Source organism: Amblyomma mixtum, chromosome 5 (genome assembly GCF_055824585.1).
Source record: "Amblyomma mixtum isolate Tamu chromosome 5, ASM5582458v1, whole genome shotgun sequence".
NCBI lineage: Eukaryota > Metazoa > Arthropoda > Arachnida > Ixodida > Ixodidae > Amblyomma > Amblyomma mixtum.
Window position 1 is genome coordinate 114,623,342 of NC_143016.1, and position 21,322 is coordinate 114,644,663.

The 21,322-nt window shown below is 46.4% G+C and overlaps 2 protein-coding genes across 2 annotated transcripts in view; both read right to left on the reverse strand.

Moving 5' to 3' along the window:
* Positions 1 to 21,322, reverse strand: part of LOC149343400 (phospholipid-transporting ATPase ABCA3-like) — a 110,074-nt gene that overhangs the window by 14,612 nt on the left and 74,140 nt on the right. The window contains exons 16-19 of the mRNA XM_089546956.1: positions 10,599 to 10,786; positions 7,867 to 8,155; positions 6,165 to 6,318; positions 4,179 to 4,304 (exon numbers count right to left, since the gene is read on the reverse strand). Of these exons, the coding sequence (XP_089403082.1) occupies positions 4,179 to 4,304; positions 6,165 to 6,318; positions 7,867 to 8,155; positions 10,599 to 10,786 (757 nt within the window). The remainder of the gene's footprint in view (positions 1 to 4,178; positions 4,305 to 6,164; positions 6,319 to 7,866; positions 8,156 to 10,598; positions 10,787 to 21,322) is intronic.
* LOC149343401 (uncharacterized) lies at positions 17,056 to 18,104 on the reverse strand. Its single transcript, XM_089545902.1, has 5 exons — positions 17,836 to 18,104; positions 17,652 to 17,757; positions 17,457 to 17,572; positions 17,208 to 17,391; positions 17,056 to 17,149 (listed from the first exon to the last, which is right to left on the reverse strand). The coding sequence occupies exons 2-5, from the start codon at positions 17,755 to 17,757 to the stop codon at positions 17,070 to 17,072; spliced, it is 486 nt and encodes a 161-aa protein (XP_089402028.1). The 5' UTR covers positions 17,836 to 18,104; the 3' UTR covers positions 17,056 to 17,069.

Below are 21,322 nucleotides of genomic sequence, written 5' to 3' on the forward strand. Positions count from 1 at the left end.
GCTTTGCCAGAGTCTTCAGCCAAGACAGGCATCTTAGGACTTCAGGCCTTCTTTCATTCTCAGTTTATTTTTTCATTTTTGTCATATCTTGGAAATTATAAACTTTCTGGAAGCATACCCACTGGCTAGTTCAGGGTCCAGAGTTAACAGAGGATATATACCTAACTAGAAAAATGTCCAAAGCAGCGATAATGTAGCCTTGGCTCCGGGGCTTTGCGGCAGGTAGTTTTTAGAGTCGCGTATACAACGTCTTGTTAAAAAACTAAGTTGAAATGCTTTGGACAAAATCTACGAGATGTTTTCAAAAGGCAATCAGTGTTTGTTAATGCGGCCTGGCCGGACGCTGTACGCTGATTTCATTTTTTCTAGTACAAGCGCTTGCAGCGCCCGAAATGAGAAATCCACAGCGGAAAACCGAAATTCTTCATAATCTATTTCCTTATTTCTAATGCGTGAATCTGTGCTCAAAAAGCCTTGCAGCGAACTCGACCATGAGATGGAGAAGATGTGAATCCTGTTAATTAGGACTGATATCGGTTTTTGCCGTGCCAGGAAAACAATTTTGTTTCTCAGAGAAATCTTCCTTTTGTCATGAAGGGAATCAAATAGGGAAAAGTAAACACCTTATATTTTAAATTTGTCATCGTGGCTACCATGTAGGCGTAGACTAATTCACAGTTCTGTCGCACCGTTGTTTTCGCTTTGATATAACAATTATCTCTGCCATACTTTTGACCTTTAAAAGGAACGTCAATTTTTATGCCAATGTGGTGAATCCTTCTTCTGATGTACTGCATATCCTTAATACTGGAGCAGCTGTTTGGTCACATGGACCGCGAGTTCCTGAAACATCAGCAGGTTTTCTGCTATGCTCTTTTACCTACTGTTTTAGTCGGTTAAATCATAGCTGTTCCTTTACAAGAAAAGGGTGCCTAATGTGGCACACATTTCTTTTATTCTTATAGCGAAGTTGAACTCCCACGTGATCCCCAACCCCAGCATCCCCAGTGAGCCGCGAGGCCTTGAAAACTCTTTAGTGAACCGCCAAAAGTTCTGTAGAAAAGTGCGGTCACTCCTTCACACTCAGACTGCTTTTTATCATAAGAAATACGCCAACTTTCGCATAAAAGCGCACACAGAAAGCCATACGAATTTCCACGAAGCTCTATCACCTAACATGACAAAAAAAAGTTCCCTGAAATGAAACGCTCCATGTCAGGTCTTTTATGAAAGGTTTCCTAAAATGTTCTCACAAAACTCCGTTATCGCTTAGAACACAAATTGGTCTCAGCAAATACCCCTGTCACTTGGTATGTGTGGTATCATTCCCGGCGAATGACATTACGTGTTAATGCCTGTTTTGCTGCATGTGCATAGCAAATGACAGGTGAGTACAGGTAAGATAAATACAGGTACAGGGAAGATGAAATCACAGGTAAGATGATACAGGTAATTACATTCGCCCCGTGAGTGCAGTGCCAAAACTGATTCACTCGCGACTTGCGTACTCTCGACGCCAGAGACTTGCCAAAATTTTGAAAAATCATTAAGTAAGAACAAGACATAAAGTAAACGTTGTAATTAATTGATGAAATTAACATTTCATATATTTTCACGTACAGCATGATGTTAAAAGCAATGTACGCACTATATTCTTCCCAGTCGCCGACTGCCACTGTCGGCCATGTTTGTATACCATCGTCGATGAAGCATGGGTAGCGTAACAGCGGGCTCGTGAGTCATATCCTCCACCCAAAGTTTTTAATCCCTTTCAGTTTGCAAGCTTCCCGGAGCCGCGCCCGAGAAAGCGGCCCCCGTCCACTTCCACTCACCACGCGGCGCTGCTGTAACTGTCGGCCCGGAGCCGCCGGAGCGCTCGCGCTTGGCAGTTGGTGTAACAGCCTTCTCCGCCTGTTCTCATCCGCGATAACATGGGAGCGAACAGGTCGAACTCAAATTTGCTGCACTTTCGGAGCTGTCACGTTGAAACTTCTGTCTCATGGCTAAAAAACTGTTTGGCCTTACTAGCAAGGGTGAGATAAAGAGCAGGCTGATGCCAGTTCGCAAAAAAACCAATCGTTAGCATTGCGCTTTATCGCATCGCGTTTGCGACGTTTAGCGCTGATGATATGCGTATCTTGGAGTAAAGCTATCAATATTTCTTCGGGAGAATACACGAAACACTAATGAAAGGTTAAAACTAGCGATGTTCCGCTTCTAGATCAGTCACGAAATTCCGCACTATGTTATCAACGAAGAACCGCACATACGAGCAGCGTATTGCACGTTCGTTAGAATGCCAATTTCAGTGAACACAAGTATAAATGCAGACACACTTAGCTGGATGCAGGGAGGAAATAACTATACAAGAACGTTTTATTTGCAATGATCGCACAGACGGGAGCAGCGTCCTGGAATTTCGTTTTTAGAATGTTAATTTCATTGAACACAGACAAGCATTAAATGCAGACACACTAAGTCGGAAACACGGAGGGAATGGCTACAGAAGGCGAGCTTTTTTATTTGCAATGACAACCTTTTCTCTGTTCTCCAGCCGGCGGTTCACGTCTCTCGCATAGAAGTGCATGCGTGTCACTATGACAAAATGCAGCACTTGGCATGTAAAAGTGGCCATATGCTCTGCACATCCAAGCCGAGCAAGGTTTTGCAATTTCAGCTCGTCTAGCACCTCCCAAAAAATGTCCCCAAAAACGGGACCTGCTTTCAAAGAAATCGAGATTGCTTTGTTTACAATGTTGGTAAACTCTACCATCTTTTTGGTGGGATGCTTTAAGCACCCTTGCTTGAAGCTTTTGTATACTGTAAGATATGTGTCACTGCCAACAACTGGCACAGGAGAGCTGATATCTTCCATGCTGATATCTGCTGGCTGCTCCAAATCAGGCGGCGGCGACGATGGCGCAGACGCGAAGGGCCACGCTGGTCGTGCAAACAGCGTGGCGAGCGCCACCGCGCGGAAGGAAACGGAAAGGCGACAATCCGCGCGCCGTAGCTTTCAAACTGAAAGGGATCCAAAAACGACCCAAAAATGTTGCCTCCACCAGCGTTTTTCGTGATGAAGATGATTGGCTAGCTTGTACAGAGCAGTGTGAAAAGCGGAAACAGCACTGCAGCAAGGACGAAAGGCTTGCACTCAATAGAGGTTTGGACGAGCGGGAAAATAGCGAGTGACTTTGATCTTGTCTTGTTTTGGATTTTTAAGCATATTGTTTGTCAAATAATGCGGTCGTATGGCGGAGCAATATATTTTTAAATAGGCTTGGGATGTTTATTACTGTATTAATAATAATAAACAGCAAACATGTTTATAAAAGTTATAATTTTAAATTTCTTTTACCATAGCAGCTTGTCGATGGACATCGTCATCAATTTCGAATGCCATTCTGTTTGTACGCCCGTGAAGACTGGAAACGCCAGATGGCAATGACATTCGTTGTAAATGTCATTCGCTATGAATGACATTGTATGTACCGTGTGACAGGGGTACTATATAATACTCCCTCACGGTATACGTTCTCGCTACACGCTAATAAGCTCTCGTCTATACTTTGGCAGCCCTAAAGGCCTCAAGAATTGCAAGAAACTAGTTTATAATTCTTACGAAACAACTTAAATTTTGGTACAGAACTGGTACTCAAACCCCGGTAGCGAGCAAGCACAGGACTGCGGCATTCATGAACTGCACATAGAATGACCCAGTACCAAAGCACGTAGTAGATTGGAGCTTTTTGCGTCCAAGAAACCACTGATGACAGGCGGTCTGCCCACAAGCCTCTGCAGTGAGAATTTTACTCCAATGTGAATGATAGCGGTCGGATGTACGAGGCTCTCCTGACTATAACTGCGGCACTCTTTTCTATGCGGTGGTTGATGGCACCGCGGCAGCTCACGCCATAAAGCGCGAAAAAAAAGTGGGGTCGTAGGCCGTGAAATTAATTTATTACATTATAAAAGCAAGTTTACTTAAAAACGCTGAGGAATCAAGTGTGTGCTGTTATTTCATATCAAACAGGATTATACTTGTTTCCAGCAGAATTTCATCCACGGCTTGCGACACGATTGTCCTGCAATTGCATGTCCGCGTCGAGCGCGTTACGGGATCAATTAAGCGTAGTGTACCTCTCAGTACACGCTCCAGGCAGGACCTATACACTTACAAATAATAAATGTTGCGATTGCAAGCGTGGAGAATCCAAAGCCCGGGTTGTCAAAACAGAAGGAGCATACGTAGATGAACGGTAGAGCGGCGAAGCCGTGTAGAATGTTCATTATAAATATTTGTTCTGCAAAAAAAAAGAACGACTTAATGTTAACACCTGTGCAAAAAGGGCGTACATCTGAACATGGAGAACAGATTTTGACTAGAATGCATAAGGTTAGGTAAAATCATAAAACTAATCGACGTTCAATATTTAAGGTGGCCGCACAACCACTGCGGCCTTGGTCCGGGACCAGCAATATAGCCGCCAAGCTGTAATACAAGATCAATTTCGCTTATGGAGCCATTCACTCCATTGGCTAAAACTCGCGAAGAAGCATTTTCATTCATGATGCGAATGCCTAAAAAAACTTCCGTCTCTTCTCTGTAGTTCATGGAGTAGTGCCCAACGGCGGCCACAATTTGAGTAGCGTTACCAGAGCTTTTCTTAGCGCCGAAAGTTCCTGAGAGTACTTAATCCATAATCTTTCTTCTAACCAACCACCCTGATTTCATACTAAAATTCGCAGAGGTCATGTGTTATTCTAGTGATTTTAGCAGCAAGAAATTAATTTCAAGTCGTTTCCCTGGGACTTAGCTGCGCAAATATTTTTCAGCGTTTGTTAAGTAACAAAAAGCTATTTAGAAAGCACGCCATGCGAAGAGGAAAGGAAGTATTCCAATTAGTTTTAGCTGGCGTCCTGGCGTCACTAAAGTTTCGTACAATTATTTCGTTCGCAGTTTGCAGCACTTCCTCTTCTACCTAAGTACTAGCTATACAGTCCGTTTTGAAATAACGCGCAATGGGACCACTTTGGAAGCCCCGGTTTGCTTACTCGTCGAAATGTGATGCCACATATGTTCAGCCGCAGCTTACTTTCTGTGAAACCAAGAAGAAAAAAATTTGAGGAGACACTTCAGCTCACTCCTGACACAGTGGTGCAGTGCTTAAGCGACGCGCCACTGCCCTGCGACGGCAGGTGCTGCCAGTGGTTGGCCTTCTACGGCCCAGGTTTAATTGCCACATGCGATGGTGAGCAGCTGGCTCATTATCCGGTGGGCAGGTTGTGAGGACGCCACAATGTCACGTGACCTATATGACCCGCCTGCCTTCTAAGTTGCTCTTTGGGTACCAGCTGCCAGAGCAATCACCGTGATTTTTCGGTCACAACGCCCACACCGATGCCGACAATGTCGACATCAGATTTTCAGGTGAACGGGGCCTTTAATGCTCTCCCTTTAGAATTTTTTCGCGATTATCACGTGAAATGCCTGTTTTAGAATGCTCCTTCCTCCTCATCGTGCGTGCCTAGCAGGCATAGACTACCAAGTGTGAATTTTTAAACGTGAACGCGTTAAGGATCCCGTGTCGCAGGAAAGCCGGCGTCCGTCGTCGGCGCCTTTGCCACGAGCGACAGATCCATGCAAAACTCAGAGAAGTTGCCTGTGGGGCATATGGCAACCTGCCCACGGTATTGTGCTACTTGTCCACCGCGGCAGGTGGCAGTTGAGTTAAAGGTTGGTCGCGAGAAGTTGCTCGGGAAGAACAACCTGGTTCTCAGAAGCCCCGCTGGGGGCAGCACTTGCCATCGCAGGGCTGCAGCGCATCGCTTTACAGCGGCACCACTACTAGCGCAGTAGTGTAAGCACCCCCAACGATACACTGAATTTCAAGTAGAGAATGACCGATTGCGGTTATATGGGCATTACCCAATGAAAGTTATAGCTTCATACTCTTAGATGGATCCTCAGTCTCCCCTCAAATTTCTCTTCCCAAATGCCACATCGAGAATTGTAGTTCACCGGTGATATATGGCCGGTCCAAATTTTTGGTGTATTCGAGAACTATTGAAAAGAAGGTGTGGTGCCAAATACTCGGTTGGAGGTATTTGTCGCTTTTCACGTCATGCAGATAGTGCGCTGACATTGCAGCGCGTCTACTTACGTATGTGGCTGAAGTCCAGCGTTTTCGACTGGAAATACGCGATTGGTGGGAGGACAAATATGGCGGTTCCCATGTAAAACATGAAGTCCCAAAGGAAACTGGTGGCCCAGTAAAGGATCGGACCCACGCCTGCCACCACATGGAGGTGTTTAACCTGCAGAGAAGATCGCACCAGTCCTGATTCTCTTCCACGGCGCGGAATCGACACTACCCTGTGACCTGAATCTTGTATGTGGTGCTGCAGGAAGTGGAGTCGACTCAACATGAATACAGAGATAATACCGCTACCTATATCTAAATCAGACTAAGAAAGCTCGAAAACATTTCATGTGAACATAATATGACCGGTGATGAAAAAAAATGCTTTTGAAAGGGCACACTCTCATATGACCTTAAGAACTATCTTGCTCAGGCGGTTTAAACCAGGAAGCAACACCTCAACAAGCCCCGCAACTGTCGCTACAGAGAAGTCATTTTTTAACTACAAAGTATTTACCTGCTGCCTGGAAAGGTTAGTCTAGTAAAAGAGTTAATTATAAGTTGAAATGCCGGAAAAAAGCCATTGAAAGGCGGTAATATATTATAATTTGCGAAAAGGCATTTGTGTTGGTCGCTCGCCGGTTTTATAGTTGCGGAGAATGATCGTAAGAATAAAGAGTCAAATCGTTTTCTTGGGAATCGGCGTTTCTGAAATTTAATAACGTTATTGACAAGAAGGAAACAGGTACATAATTATGGGAACTATAGAGAAACATAATAGGTTTGTACATAATCAAACTCAAACTTCAAAATGCCACCAGAATAGTACATATAATGACGATGTATACATACAGGACCAAAATATTACACTTGCATTAATGCTCTGCCCCTCCCAAATTTCCGAACAAAACTGAAGGAAAACTTTTCATGTTACTCGTGTCATCGAAGGAAGAGTTTGCGAGATTCCCTTTACACTACGCATTCGCCTCATGTGTGATTACTCATGCCACTCAGTGTTACACTGAAGCGTATACAACAGTCGCGATTCCGTTTAAAATGGAAACTGTGCAGCTAATGCGCGGCACATCAGGAGCAAACTCGCTATGCTGCCCTTGCGCGGTTGTCTGACTAATTTTGCCACCTCTTCTTGAAGAGACATGCTCGCGGACACGTTTCTGAACGAGATAAAGGCTTATGCAGGTTATTGCGCACTGGAAACATTGTTGGTGCAGGAAAATATGCAGTGTGCCATTCGAAAAGTATAAGCTCCTACCAACGGCACTGGGCCGCTAGTCGGTAAAAGTAGGCATGCCTGACGACGACGCGCCTCATTTTTGACGTCCTGGCTTGAAAGTCAATACTTCTGACACGCTCTCTGAGTTATGCTCCATCAGAAAAAGTTGGCTGAAACTAGAAAGAAAAAATTACATAACGGGGCTTAAACTGGGCAGTGGCAGATATGTGATCCGCCTGGTATGTTTCTAACATGCACACATGCATAATTGCAGGAGAGTTTTCGTGCCTCACTCCAATGAAATTTTTCTGTGTTGTTGTGGGTACTACAACTCTGACTGGGGCTAGAAGTTTCACTCCCTCAAGGCTTCGCCATTTGTGTAAACTGAGCAGACAAGCTCGGCGAACTTGTCAGACAGACACCAAGGGCGGAAAGCCTGTCTGCGTGAATACAGCCGGTGTCCCAAGATTGCCTTGCGGGTAGGCACACCTGCAGCGCTCGCTCGGTGATCGGAAAGAGCACGAAGTTGCTGCACATCAGGCTGGACACCATGGGCAGGAAGATGGAGCGCAGAACCTTGGGCATCACCTCCCGGTACACGCTCTGCTTGACGGTATTCTCGTCCTCGGGGGCCTGGGCGCCGTAGTCCAGCTCCTTCACTTCGAAGCGGAACACGGCCTCGTCCAGCCCGGTGACGCACTGCAGGCGGGCCTCGTTGTACAACGTCATCAGGAGGGCCGCCCCGTGTCGGATCTCCCCGTTGTACCAGAGCGTGCCGCTGCGAATGAGCGCATGCCCACTGACTCCTTTCGAAAGCATTTGTACCAGAACTAATAAATGATCTTTAGCGCAACGAAGACACAACACAAGAAAGACGACAACACGGGCGCTTAGTCCAAATGCTTAATCAAGAGACAGCATACGAAATATATAGCCCTCCCAGCGTATGCACACGCGTACAAGACACCCAGACACACCATGCATTAATCTTACCACAGAAGGCGCGACAAAAATTTTTGCTGAGCTTGATATAGAAAAACAGAAGTGTCACTAACACAGCTCAGACACGCATTTTTGATATGAAAGGCTTCTGGGCCTTGTACGCGTGCGCATACGCTGGGAGGGCTATATATTTCGTTGGTGTCTCTTGATTAAACAGTTGCAGTAAGCGCCCGTGTTGTCTTTCTTGTGTCGTGTACCCATTGGGCTAAAAATCATTTATTATGTCTGAAAACCAACTAGCTCCGCAGTTAACCCTCTTAAAGTACATTTGTACCAACGGCAGACGAGGTGCAGTTTTTTCACAGGCACAGCCCCACAAGATAATTTATCAGCAGCCATCGTATTGAGGCGGAGATAGTTGTCTCCCAGGGTTTGATTTTTTACAATGTATGAATTGTGGTTGTATGTACCGGTCAATGGATGGATGACTGAACGGCGGACAGACGCATGGACGGACGGAAAGGTACTTCCCGCCCGAAACAGGGTGGTGCCGAGTTCTGCAGAATACTTCCTTTCCGATTTCATTTTTTTCTTTATATCGTGGACCATAGTCGACTTCTTTCTTGTGTAGTTAACCCAGTCTAAGGCCTCTCTCTCTCTCGGACTACGTTTCATTGTCCCCTTGCAGGATAAAGGCCTCACTCTATTTTCGAATTCACCCTCTCCTGAGCCAGCCACGGTCAATGTGCCCTCGCAGACTTCCTGATCTCTCCTGACCATACTACAGCCTTGCGCCCTCTGTTATGTTGTCCTCGAGGAAGCTACAATGTTGCCTTAAAGGACCATCTCTTATCTTGCGTTCGCATTGCAAGCCGCACATATAAATTTAATGCTGTCTATTGCCGAATTCTGCTTTGTTGCGCACTTACTGGCAAAACGTTAGTTGTTATCCGCCACTGGCAGGCAATGCCCATTCGAGTAGAATGATTTAGGATTCGTATTTAGGTTTTTGTTAGAATTTAGATTCTGTATTCATAATAACTAGGCTGTGCTGGTCCCGGGGATTAATTGCTGGCTTCTGGCTGCCTCTCTATATAGATCTTCGCCGTCGTCATTAATATGACTCAGTTAACTCTAAACTGCTTCATAAGACATCAGTTTGACATTGCTTGTAATGTTTGCAAATACGACCTGTAATGTTTGCAAATACCTAAATCTGCTGCTCGTATTTCTCGAGTTTTTTGCTGTCACTAGGCCCGACAGCCATACATGCCCTTCACAAGCTAATTTTACTGTCAATACGATCTTTGATGAATCAGCATGTCGATTCCACTAGTTTCTTTCTTTAAAGCCCCCCCCCTCTCCTTCCCTAAATGTCCACTTAAGACGAGGCACGAAACAGCATAAACGAGGCACTTCTCGCAAACTGCGAGTGTGACTAAAAGGCGCATACTTGCCGTCGGTGCTACGGAGTAATGAATAAACAGTGATGTTTTGAGTGTGCAAGAAGACTGTTAGAACCCTCTTCACTACATGCACTTTGTGTGGCTTTTCGTGCTAAAAATTCACTGTCAACAAATAAGTTAAGACACTTCCATGCTGTGTTGCGCGGTGCCCTTGTGGTCGCGCATTGAGATCCTTAGAGCCAGCCTCCCCAAGAGCGCTGTTAGTAACGCGATGCCTGTACAGTGGCTTAGCGCTTGTCTCCTTCTGGTTAGGCACCAACCAGTACTATCTAGGCATTTCTCCCGTTTCTAGCATATCCTGCTTACAAAAGTGCAGTAGTAGTACATGGCTGTTGCTGCTCTGTTCATTGGTTTTTGGCACCATCAACCATTGCCATGTTTACTAAAAAGTCTGCCCATCCTCAGACAAAGGAGCCTCCACGGGCTCGTAAGTATTCTCTAATGTCAGGGAGCGTGAGGCTATGAAGAACACCGTAGCGGAGTACTCCCGCTCATATTGTGCACCTCACGACCTTGAACAGGCATCGAAGACACATATTTCAAATCTTGACTTCGCGTTCGGTAGCCCACGAAGTCGAAAGAAGAATGGCGAAACGACTACCCAGACACCAAGAAAGGAGATGACATGGACTGCGCCTCAGTAGCGTAAAACGTTCCCTGCTCTGGGAGTTCACCGGGTTTGCCCATACTGAAAGCAGTCTAGAATTACTAATCTTTTTATAGGAGTCTGAATCTTTTTTTGGCTTCGTTATTTTCTCGACGGAAGGGCTGCACCCTACGCCCGCAAACGCTTGGTTAAGAGACATACTGTACCTTGTTTCATTGACCATCTCAAGTCCGAACAGCACGCCGAAGACGAAAAAACGGAAGTGCTCCTTGGCGAACGACAGCTGAGCTGCCACCAGGTCCGCATCGGTCGAGATGTCCATCAAGTAGGGGTCCGGCAGCTTGGGCTTGATGTATTTAAGGTAGAAGCTCTTGTCCTTCAGCTGCGTGAATCCCTATTGCACAAGTAATAAGTTGAGGTTCGTTGATTTATTCTAATTCGATCTTTATTTGGCAGTTTTTGCCCGAATAATACATAAGGACCGCTGCGATATTCCAAAAGCGACTAAGAGAAACGTGGACCGGGCACTTCAGTGCTTTTTTCCTTGGACACGAACGGCCAAAAACCTAACCTGACATTGTTCGAGGCACTTCTACAAGCGCATTAAGACAGGTTACACACGTAAATCTGTCGCCGGACTATAGACTATGCCTACACAGGAAGGGAAAGTAAAAGATGAGGCACTGAGGAGGTTTCCAAACCACTTGCGATTAGGTGGAACAGAAAACATTCTGGAATATAATATAAACCGCTTTTGGCTTCCTGACGCCAGAAACAGTACCAATCGCTGCCACGGTATGAGAGCTGATCCCCCGAAGCGAACAACAGACTGAAACAGCTTCAACGGCAGTACCATTTGGACAGCATTATCTTAAGCCACCTGTACAAATCAGTAGTAACTAACAAAGTTTTTTTTTCTGTGTAATGTTTAAGAAGGCCTGCAGTTATTGATGGGCTTGTTTAGAAGGGTGTACAGTCGTCCACACGCCTCTCTAGAACACTCGAACGGCGCACCGCGTAGTATACCATTTGGTCATTTACAAGTGGCCTAGGTTGCAAAACATGATCTTATCGTGCATGCAAATTTCCATGGAACATTGAACTCTTAATGGTTTTAAAAGCTGTATCTAGCCCGCCATGAAACGGCGATTCTTTTATCAATAACAGAACAGAGCTCGCGGATCGAACGGGCAGGGAAGTGCTTGGACGACTGCACATTGCCACCTACTTAATCTCAAGTAACCTGCTCACGTTCCTCCGGTGCCGGGACCTGTGGTAGTTACTGGAAAGGGCAAGAGCTGCATCTAAATTTGGGATTTCGCTGTAACAATCAATATATCCGCAGGTCCCATCAGTGACTTAGTGCTTATGGCGTTTCGTTGCTGACCCGAAACACACGGGTTCGAACTCAGCCGCGACGATCGCATTTCGATGGAGGCGAAACGCTAGAGGCCGGTGTACTGTGCGATGTCAGAGCAGGTACCCCAGGTGGTAGAAATTTCCACAGCCTTTCACTACGGCATCCCTCATAGCCTGAGTCGCTTTAAGGCGGGGGTACCACGGCGGCCATCTTGGACAAGACGTTAGTTCAACCACCAGGGCGGCTCCACTTGTCCGTGGAAGCGAAAAAGCGCTCCTTCGAGACGGTCTGGTCCTCCTCTCTGCGTTACCTTGACCTCCTCTCCCTCGCGTTGTGGCAGAAGGAGGCGGTTAGTCACGGAGGGGGATAAACGCCATGACAATGACGACCGCGCTCGAACGTGTTTGGCACACGGGTACTGCTTCTTTCGTCCCTACCCACCCCTTGGCGGCCCTGCCATGGTGTCTGGCGATTCTTTTTTAGGAGGCACTATTTCGAATGTGACCTTTTGCGGGGCTAGTTGATGTGACATTGTGTTCAGTTTAGTCAGCGCCCGTCCTGTCCGTCTTTCTGTGTGTTTTGTGTAGAATTTAGCGCTGTTTTTACTTTCCTGAACACGAAGTCTCTATATCTGTGACATTTACAGAAATTATATTTTGTTTCCATTTTTTCCAGAGTTGTACACGTTGTTTTATAGTTATTCTTTTCTCACGACCCTGACAAATATTTTGATGACTAGCAGCGGCAGCCACGGCAAGCAATATTACAAAATAAAGCTTCGTAGGTTCCACTGGCATCCATAACAAAGGGCCACAAGACATCTATGGGCTATGGCCTTCGTAAAACTATGGATGATGTCGAAATGGATGCAGCGGAATAGTAGATGACCTCTTGGTTTCAAAGGGTTGTTGCCATGTGTGTTGTCACAGCCTTTTCTGCGGTCAAAGGCGCGTGGCGCGTAGCTTGTGTGCTATTGATTCCCGTTCACCATACAAACGTTTATTTCGCAATTCCAGGAAAAACACCAGCAGTGAAACATCAACCTGAGATTTCGAAGCATGGCGAGTGTTTTTATTGTTTACTCACACACTGCCAGTGCTATGTAGAATTCTAAGAGACAGCTGATATGGTAACAGTAAATAAGAGAAAATGGGCAGAATAAGGCATATCAGAATGGTACAAACATGTTGCGTTCAAGTCGTTGGGTCAGTAGCTGCGGAGAGGTAGTCTGTGACGTTGAGATACGTTGCAAGTAATGCTGATTTTCTTTTTTTCCGCCCGCGCATCCGTGTATGATAACAAAAATCCCGAAAGCGCTTAGGGCCGCAGCCGGCAACATTCTTTTCGTTCACTTCTTATTGTCAAATAAACTACTACCACCACCAAGGTTCGAAAAACGAAAAGGAAACACTGGCTGCGAAACTTCGACTGGAGACTGCGGGACATAGCTGGCAAGAGCTAATAAGTACTCATTACAATCGCGTCGGGTTTCTCCCTACTGTGGCCTTAGCATAGCATTTCCATCCATTCATTGGAACTGCATTTTGTTGCCACACGAGGCAACGTTCCTGCTTTTGTGATATCGTTAGTGACCAGCACGAAATTGTGTTAATTCCAACAGTTCTAATTCCCTGCTGTCTTGTGAACACGGATGTGAGCGTGCGGCAGCATCTGTCTAGAAAATAAGCGATCGAATGTGGATATTGCACTACCCCCCCCCCCCCCCCCTCCCATCTTTTTGTACTGGCACTGTTTGTGTAGTAAATTTGTATAGTAAAAGGCTCATTTTTTCTCCATTCCGGGGAATGCGGGAAGTCAGAGCTATACGCACCGTGGTAGTCCTCTAGCTGATGTCCGCAAAATAAGTGGACTTTTGCTTTCACGTCACTTTTCTACTGAAATCGCTTCTGCTGCTCTGTTTCGTATGCTCTAGCATAAGAAAACATTTTGTGCTCACGCTGAGGTTTGGGGCGAATCGATTCTTGCACAATTAGTGAATTTCGGCGATAGGTAGCGGAAATTCGCACACCTGGCCTCCCAGTGGTCTGCATTGTACAGGAGCCGATGCGAAATATATGGCGGCCTGGCCGCCTCCCGTCTCGCTACTCACAGCGTTCCCTGTGCTCCTTCTAACACGGAGCGCCCGGTAGCTCTCTCGCTGAAAAAAAAAAATTTTTTTTTTAGAATAGCTGCGGAAACTGCGCAACGGCACCGGTTGTCAGAGCGTTAGCCAACACAGGGCATTCGTCCCGTGGATACATGAGCCCGACAGAAGTCGAGTTCAGTCCGCATTTTGAGGGAATGGAAAAAAAAAAAAATCGAGGAAGAGAGTAGAGGAGTCTCGGTTTTCCTTCTCAAAAGTTGCTCTTTCGAATACTCAGCTCGACCTGCACTCTGACGGCATTTCTTTTGATCGTGATAGTACGTTCAAAAAAGCGCTTGAGTAAGAGGCCTCAAGGGTCCAACTGCAAATTTTGCAGTAACACTTATTTCGTCGATCGTGTTCAAAAAACTGCGCGAAAAAATACCCAGGAAGCGAGAAAAAAATACGCCAACTGGCAGTACGGTTTTCTTTTTTTACTTTTTCGCGAAGTGTTGCAGTCACCTGATGCGCTAACCCCTGCGCCTTGGCAGCGACACGCGGTACGCCGGAGTCTCTAATGTCAAGTGCGAGCCATCTCGGGCCGGCACAGCAGCATACTCGATATCCGTAGCGGCAACTATTTTTCTGAAGAAACATGTCTGTTCCAAAAAAAAAAAAACAACAGTGGAGCGAAGGCATAAGTCTAAACAGATCATATCAACATTTTGAAAAGATATCATCTACCAACCACGCGCACGGATGTCGAACCTGCTTCTTCAGCCACACCTGACTGTATAGTTGTTATAAAGGTTATTCACGTGACAAAAGCGTGATAAGCCACTTGCCCAGAAAATTTGACAATGACATCCACTCCAGAGGCACACGAGGGGCATAGTTTGTCAGTACCCTCCAGTTGATGCCTTCTGAAGAAATGAGCACTGTTAGGGCACCCCTGTTGGCACCCTCATTTTTTGTACGATGTGCACGATGATCGGCTACCGGGATACAGGGTCGCCACAAACGAGCCTCCTAGAGCCCTCAAATCCTCAATAGTCCTGGAAGCCAGGCTAGTCGAGGAAGACTGCATACTACATGTCTACTCGAAACGCAAAGCTCAACTTAGCAACTAATTTCTCATGATGAGAGCTGTGCCCGCTTCAGCACTCCTGCGTAACACAAAAACTGCAACAACTAAAACTCTTTATTATGAGAAATAAATAACCATCCAAAAATATAAAAATCGGAAAAGAGAAACAGACAATAAAGTGGCTGGACTACCAATTGTTTATTCGCAAGTCTGGGGCTCAAATATATGCAGGGCACTCAGTCACACGATCCGCGCACAACTGCTATCACATCAACCCTCCTTCGTGGAATCACAGTTTGCAACGACTTCACCATCTTCAATCTGACCGTCTATCTCCAAGTTCCGGTTTCCTGCTTATTGTACAAAAGTATCTTTGCAGAAGCAGCGTCAGAAAATCATTGCAAAATACAGTGATATACAATAAATCGTCAAAAAGAACAAGAAACAACAAAAGCGACAGAACGCGTTCAGCGCATAGCAGTAAATCCACAACATGCAGAAAGGACTTCTTTATTAGAAGTCATTTGCTATCAAGGCCTGGTGATTATGAAAAAAAACATATAATGCAGCAGAACAATCACTACAACATGCGGCTCCTTTCTTTGCAATGAGAAAAGCCCCAAAGAGATAAATTAGATCCAGTTCCCTTTTCTAGCGATTTTGAGTGCTCTCATGCTGCGAATTTCATATACCACACCAACTGCACAATCTGCAAAGCATTCACCATGCCTCTTTTCGCACTGGTGCTTTTTTCTTCGCCCATTACGTGTGCACAAACCGCTGAGCTGTCTCGTGGCCGAGAAAACAACAGGCACGCCATACCTGGCCGCAATATTTTTCAGGCTGTGTAAAAGCAAGTCTTTTCCCTAGTTGTCTAAGCAGGGATAAGATTCCTTATAAAGTGCTAGCATGCGTCAAGGTGCGGTTACCTCGTCAACACTCTACATATTCGCAGGACAGAGCCGTCGTCAGCAGAAGGTGCTAAGGCACCTTCTGCTGATAAGATAAAAATATATTGCATAGCACCGGTGCAACACCAGGAACAAACGTGTTTGTTCCAAAAGAAACAACAGTGGAGCTAAGCACAACAAGAATCTTTGCACACTAATACCTGCTAAAATTTGAAACGATGTATCCCCATTGAAATCAGTACACTCGCGCATACTGCCTCAGGCAGTTCTGCGCGTGGCACAGACTATAATAAACCTTCAACATCAATTGAAAATAAAAACCCAACGTCCGTCTGCTTTCTCAAAAAAGGTGTCACATCTGTCACATCCTTGGTAGCGAAGGGAAGAACACGGCTAATTTGCGGTTGACATGAATTGCTCTCGGTAACAATACATCTGAAAAGCACATCGGGCATATGCGTTACCTCTAAATGACCCTTCTTGCACTTGCTCGGGCTCCATATCCTTACACAGGCCTATCGTTATGGTGTTCACTGTGCAGGCTTGTCAGCTCACCTGAACGAAGTTTTTCTATAGCGCGGATTCGTTGTGATGACAGCCGCAACCGCCAACAAAAAGGCCTCCCTATAGGAGGCCTATAGGGACCCCTTTTTTTTGGAGGTTGGGGCTGTCATCACAACGAATCCGCGCTACAGAAAAACTTCGTTCAGGTGAGCAGACAAGCCTGCAGAGTGAACACTACAACGATAGGCCTGTGTAAGGATATGGAGCGCACTAGCTCCTTTTTGTTTTATAGTTTGGGGCTGTCATAGACTGGCTTTCTCCCAAAAGGACGGTAGGCAGGGAGTAGTTGTAACCTACTTCGAAGACGACGACCTATGACTTTTTTATGGTGATAAACAAGACGATTCGTGGAGATGACAGCAACAACCTAAAACAAAAAGGCGGCCCTTTGTTGTAGGTTTGGGTGGTCATCACCACAAATCCGTCTTTTTTACCACCATGAAGAAGCCATAGGTCGTCGTCTTCGAAGTAGCTCACTACTTGCTGCCTACCGTCCTTTGGGAGAAGGCCATTCTGTGCAGTTCGCGTTAGGCGATCACTTCCGCCAGAAGCTCCAGGACTGCGTCCATGCCCGACGCGCTCCAGTGGACGCAATCCTGCCGCCTGGCCACTCCTATCCCCCTAAAAGAAATAACAGTCGTTATTTTGAGCGGAAAATGTTGACATATTTACTTACCTTTCATAAAAACAGTATTTCACGCGATTTTTCCGCAGTATGAACAGGCGGTCTATCTGCACTGGCACCACATTGTCTGCGTAGAAATGAAAGCAATCATTATATTTTATAGACTACGTTACGAAATAACTTACCGTGGTTCTGTTGAGTAATCCACGTGTTGACTACTTTCAAAATGCGCCAGTGGGTGCTGTTGTGGGCTGCACGGGCGACGGGTGGTAGCGTGAGCAAAACAACCACGGCACAGCGCCCGCGCAGCCACTCCACAATCTCCCGCAGGGTGGCCACGAGCTGCCTTGCGTCGACCATGGTACGCGCCTACAAGAAAAAAAAACAGGGAAATAAGTTTGCACGCATAATGCCGATGCCGTAAACAAGCGTACCCTGGTAAGGTCGTTGGTGCCAACCAGGACGGCGACCATGGGCTCCACGTGAGCCACCCTGCGTAGTCTCCCGAGCAGAGTTGCCGCAGTCCCTCCCGGCATTAGGGTAGGACTTTCTGCGCGGCGAAATTTACGAGCAGTTAGGCACTGCAGTTTCAGAAAATGAACCATATTTGCTTCTACGGCCAAACTTACCGATCTGGCTTCGCGGAAGTCCAGAAGCACGCTCCGCCAACCGCAGGAGCATGCTGTCCCCAATGAGCTGATGCTCGTAAATTTTCGCAGGTTGGTTTTGAAACATCTGAATCAAAAAGAAAAAAAAATTACTTTTAGGGAATCCCCAGTTATGCCGCGAGTATATGGAAAAAGCAATACTTACTGCTGATGATCGAGGATCCTTGTGACGGGACGACGGGTCGCAATGCGGTTGCTACGCTGCTGGCCCGTAATTTATACTGATGGGTGCACCCGGCGACCTCTCTCAGCTTACGTCATCAGCGCAGGTGTTTCCCGTCTCGTGGACAAAACTGGCGCTGTACCAAGAAGGCTCTTACCAGGAAAGGAAAGGCTGCGAGGCGTCTCTCGGGGATAAAGGCCGCGGAGGATCGCTCGACACCTGCAAATTTTTTTCAGACCCGAAAGTGGACAAGTTTCTTTTCATTTCCTGCCTAGCCCCTGCTGCCTTGCTACAGAAGGTCGTCCACTCTTAGAATGCGCTAGCGCGTGGCCGTCCTCTTTGGAGGGTGGTGGTAGTGGTTTATTTAAAAAAAAAAAACCCTTCTTCTGCGCCACTTTGCTGTGGTGAGCGACTGTGTCGCACGCGGTGGCCCTCTGAAGAGTGCGGCCTTCTTAACTAAGAGTGGACGACCCTGCACTTTCTCGACAGCTCCCTAGGAGTACTCGCGAAGTCACATGGCGACATTTCAAAGGTTTTTCATCACCGGAAGCATGGCTCTGTTCGTTTCCACAAAGAATGCGAGAGTGTCTTCCAGGAACGAGACCTTCTAAAACAAGCCTTCCCGAAAGCTCACTTACAGATTTCCGCAAATGTTCCATTCATCTTGCAGTTTTGCAGGGTGCAAAATGTCCCATTATCTAAAGTGACCATGCACTGCAATGGGCGTCGCGCAGGGAAGCCAGTGCTTTTGTAAAGGAAAACTTCAGTAACCGAAAAGCGGGGAAAGTGGGTAAGCTGCTGTGTGCGCTAACGTAGATGCAAGATCAACAAATAGCACATGCCTGCAGGCAGGCGTGATGCCATCTTCAATTTTTCGTATCAACACGTGGCTTGTTTACTCGAATATAGGCTTCACAAAACGTTTGACGCCGGGTATAAAAGCTAACTTCATTGGCTCATACTTATTATGTTGGGTATTGTACAATCTTAACGAATCGCTGCACTGATAACTAGGTCTGCAGGCTTGCAAAAATTTGCAACCATGCTGAGCCCCTCTGACCACGCACCGCAAAAAAGAAAAACGTACATGGGTGCTTCGCTGCCTTACTTGGGGGTTTCAGTATACCACGCATCAGACAGGGCATTACACCACCTACTCCTTGCTGTTCATTCCTCCAGCGTCCCCTGTCCCTTTCAGTTCATTTTCTTTTTCCGTACAATGGTCCATTCTGCCATCCTATTCGTTATGTGAACGCGTAGCAATTTTTCTGACCTCACACGTTTTCTGGGTATCGCTTCCTCGACTCAACATGGTAACCATCTTTCGTCCCAAGTATTCGCTACCTGTCCGACTCAGTAAAGCCGGCACAGCTGCACCGGGTCCTCGCCTCCTGGAATATCTGACGATTATGTCGGAGGCTGGATGTCCACGCATTGTGCATGGGCATGCAGCACGCTTTGACAGAGCTGGTTGTCCTGCAGCTGCGAAGGTTGCCGAAAGCGTTTTCAGAAACAGTAACCAATTTTCATGCAATTCCACAACTGTAGTAGAGGAAAAGCCGCAAACTAAGCTACCTCGCGGCACATGACGCGAGCGCTGCACAGCTTGTACATTCCGTTGGGGAAACGTTGTGAGCGACGCTTACGATAAAGAATAAATGTCAGGTTTTTCGAAATGACCTACACGGTTCTCTGCATCCTGTTACGATTGTGCGAACACGTGCGCTGCTTTTGTCGTTGCGAGATAAAAACGTCACTGGTGCTAATCTAATGCTAATCACGACTGTACTTCTGCTTTCCTGTTTCAGGCAGGGCTGGCTGCGTTGTTTATAAATGAGGATGATACAACATCATACAAAAACCTTCTTAGTGAATCTGCAAGAATCCAAACGCCGGTTACGTACCCTGCAGAGCTAAAGCGCCTTCACTGTGGCGGCGTGGCCTATACTGGGAGCAGGTACTAGGTGGTGCACTGACAACAATCGCGCATCTCCATCATGCTTATGACACGCTTTACACTCGCACTAAAAGGACGTCTTCCAAGCCGCTAATTGGAAATTGTAACATATCTCCTGCTGATACAGCATGATTGATTCGAGTGCAGAACACCCGTTTCCAAAGCTCTGCCTTGTTAGCCCTGCGTGACAAACGCCCTTGCAGTGTATGTCCCATACTACATAAACCTCGTGTGTCAAAAACCCCGTGCCAGAAAGCTTGCGACAAAAGCCTCGTACCAAAACGCATTTGCCCAGCAGTGAGTTTGGCGAACACACTACACTTGGTCCGGCAAGGCGAGTGTGTAGTCTCAGCAGCCGTGCTCCGCTGTAAATAAAGTTTTATTTTTTATTCTGGTTCTTAGTGCGAACTTTTTTTGGTAATGAGCAACTAAATATAATGTACATACCTGAATAGAGCTACTCTTGCTCTGCTAGTGACGACGACCCCTTTCCGCGATAGGTCTAACGATTCCGCAGGTTTCGTGTGTGCAATTTCCGCAACCGTCGAACGCGAATTCACGTTTTGGGGAATGCAAATGGCCAACAAATGAAGTTTTCACAACGGTGACCTAATATCGACTATTTTCACAGTGCAGGATGCACATACAATGAAAGGAAAGCTCTGGTCGGACCCAGACTGCCGCGCTCTTGGGCAACCAGCAGCAGTCACCGGCGTCGCTTGTGGATTAGGAATAAGGACGTTTTATTTCGCCATCGAACGTACTTCAGGATAAAGCGATTCAAAATTGAATATCACATCGGAGAAAGCAGGGACAATTAGAAGCATCGGTCCTACGCGATGTCAGCAATCCGGCCACCGAATGTTTCCGAGGCGCGCGATCACATCGGCGGTTTCTACAAAGTTGTCGCAAAGGAACAACAGGTACACAAATAGGATTAATAAAACAAAAGCGTAGCTCTCGTTTTACCTCACGCGAACAAACATAGCTGTTTGCATACAGCGCTGTAAAAAGGAGTACTGGTGTGCAGTCGCCCTGTGTTATTGGCGGAGCGAAGGGATGGCGACGTCAGTGCGGGCCGTGTTCGTGACTCGAAGGGATTCCAAAATCTCGAATGCCTTCGCGGAGCTCCATTGACTTGATAGTATGTCAGCCAAATGCCATTGAATAGTTCGTGCAGCTGCACAAGGCGACATCCGACTCGAATGACACTCGGTTGAAAGGTATTTGAAACGCCCGTGTAGCAGAGATATTGCTAATCTCAGGCTCGTGATGATTTCTTAGATAACAGCATGCGATCAGACGCGAAAGCAATTACATCTGCTATGACATATTTTGCAAGTATTTGCGAAAACAAACTAATTTTCACAATGTGCTGCAGCACCGATCGTCACTACCTGCAACACCCATCGTCACTATCATCATTTCCAAATAGCACCTCTTTTTGCCATGTCACAACGCAATGAAAGTGCCATTCGTTCATGGGGAGTGCGCTTCGTGAAAGTATCACTA

Coding starts and splice junctions, on each gene's coding strand:
- LOC149343401 (XM_089545902.1), bottom strand. CDS start 17,757: ATGTTTCAAAACCAACCTGCGAAAATTTACGAGCATCAGCTCATTGGG. Junction 17,573..17,651: donor ACTTCCGCGAAGCCAGATCG/GTAAGTTTGGCC, acceptor TTCGCCGCGCAG/AAAGTCCTACCCTAATGCCG. Junction 17,392..17,456: donor GCACCAACGACCTTACCAGG/GTACGCTTGTTT, acceptor TTTTTCTTGTAG/GCGCGTACCATGGTCGACGC.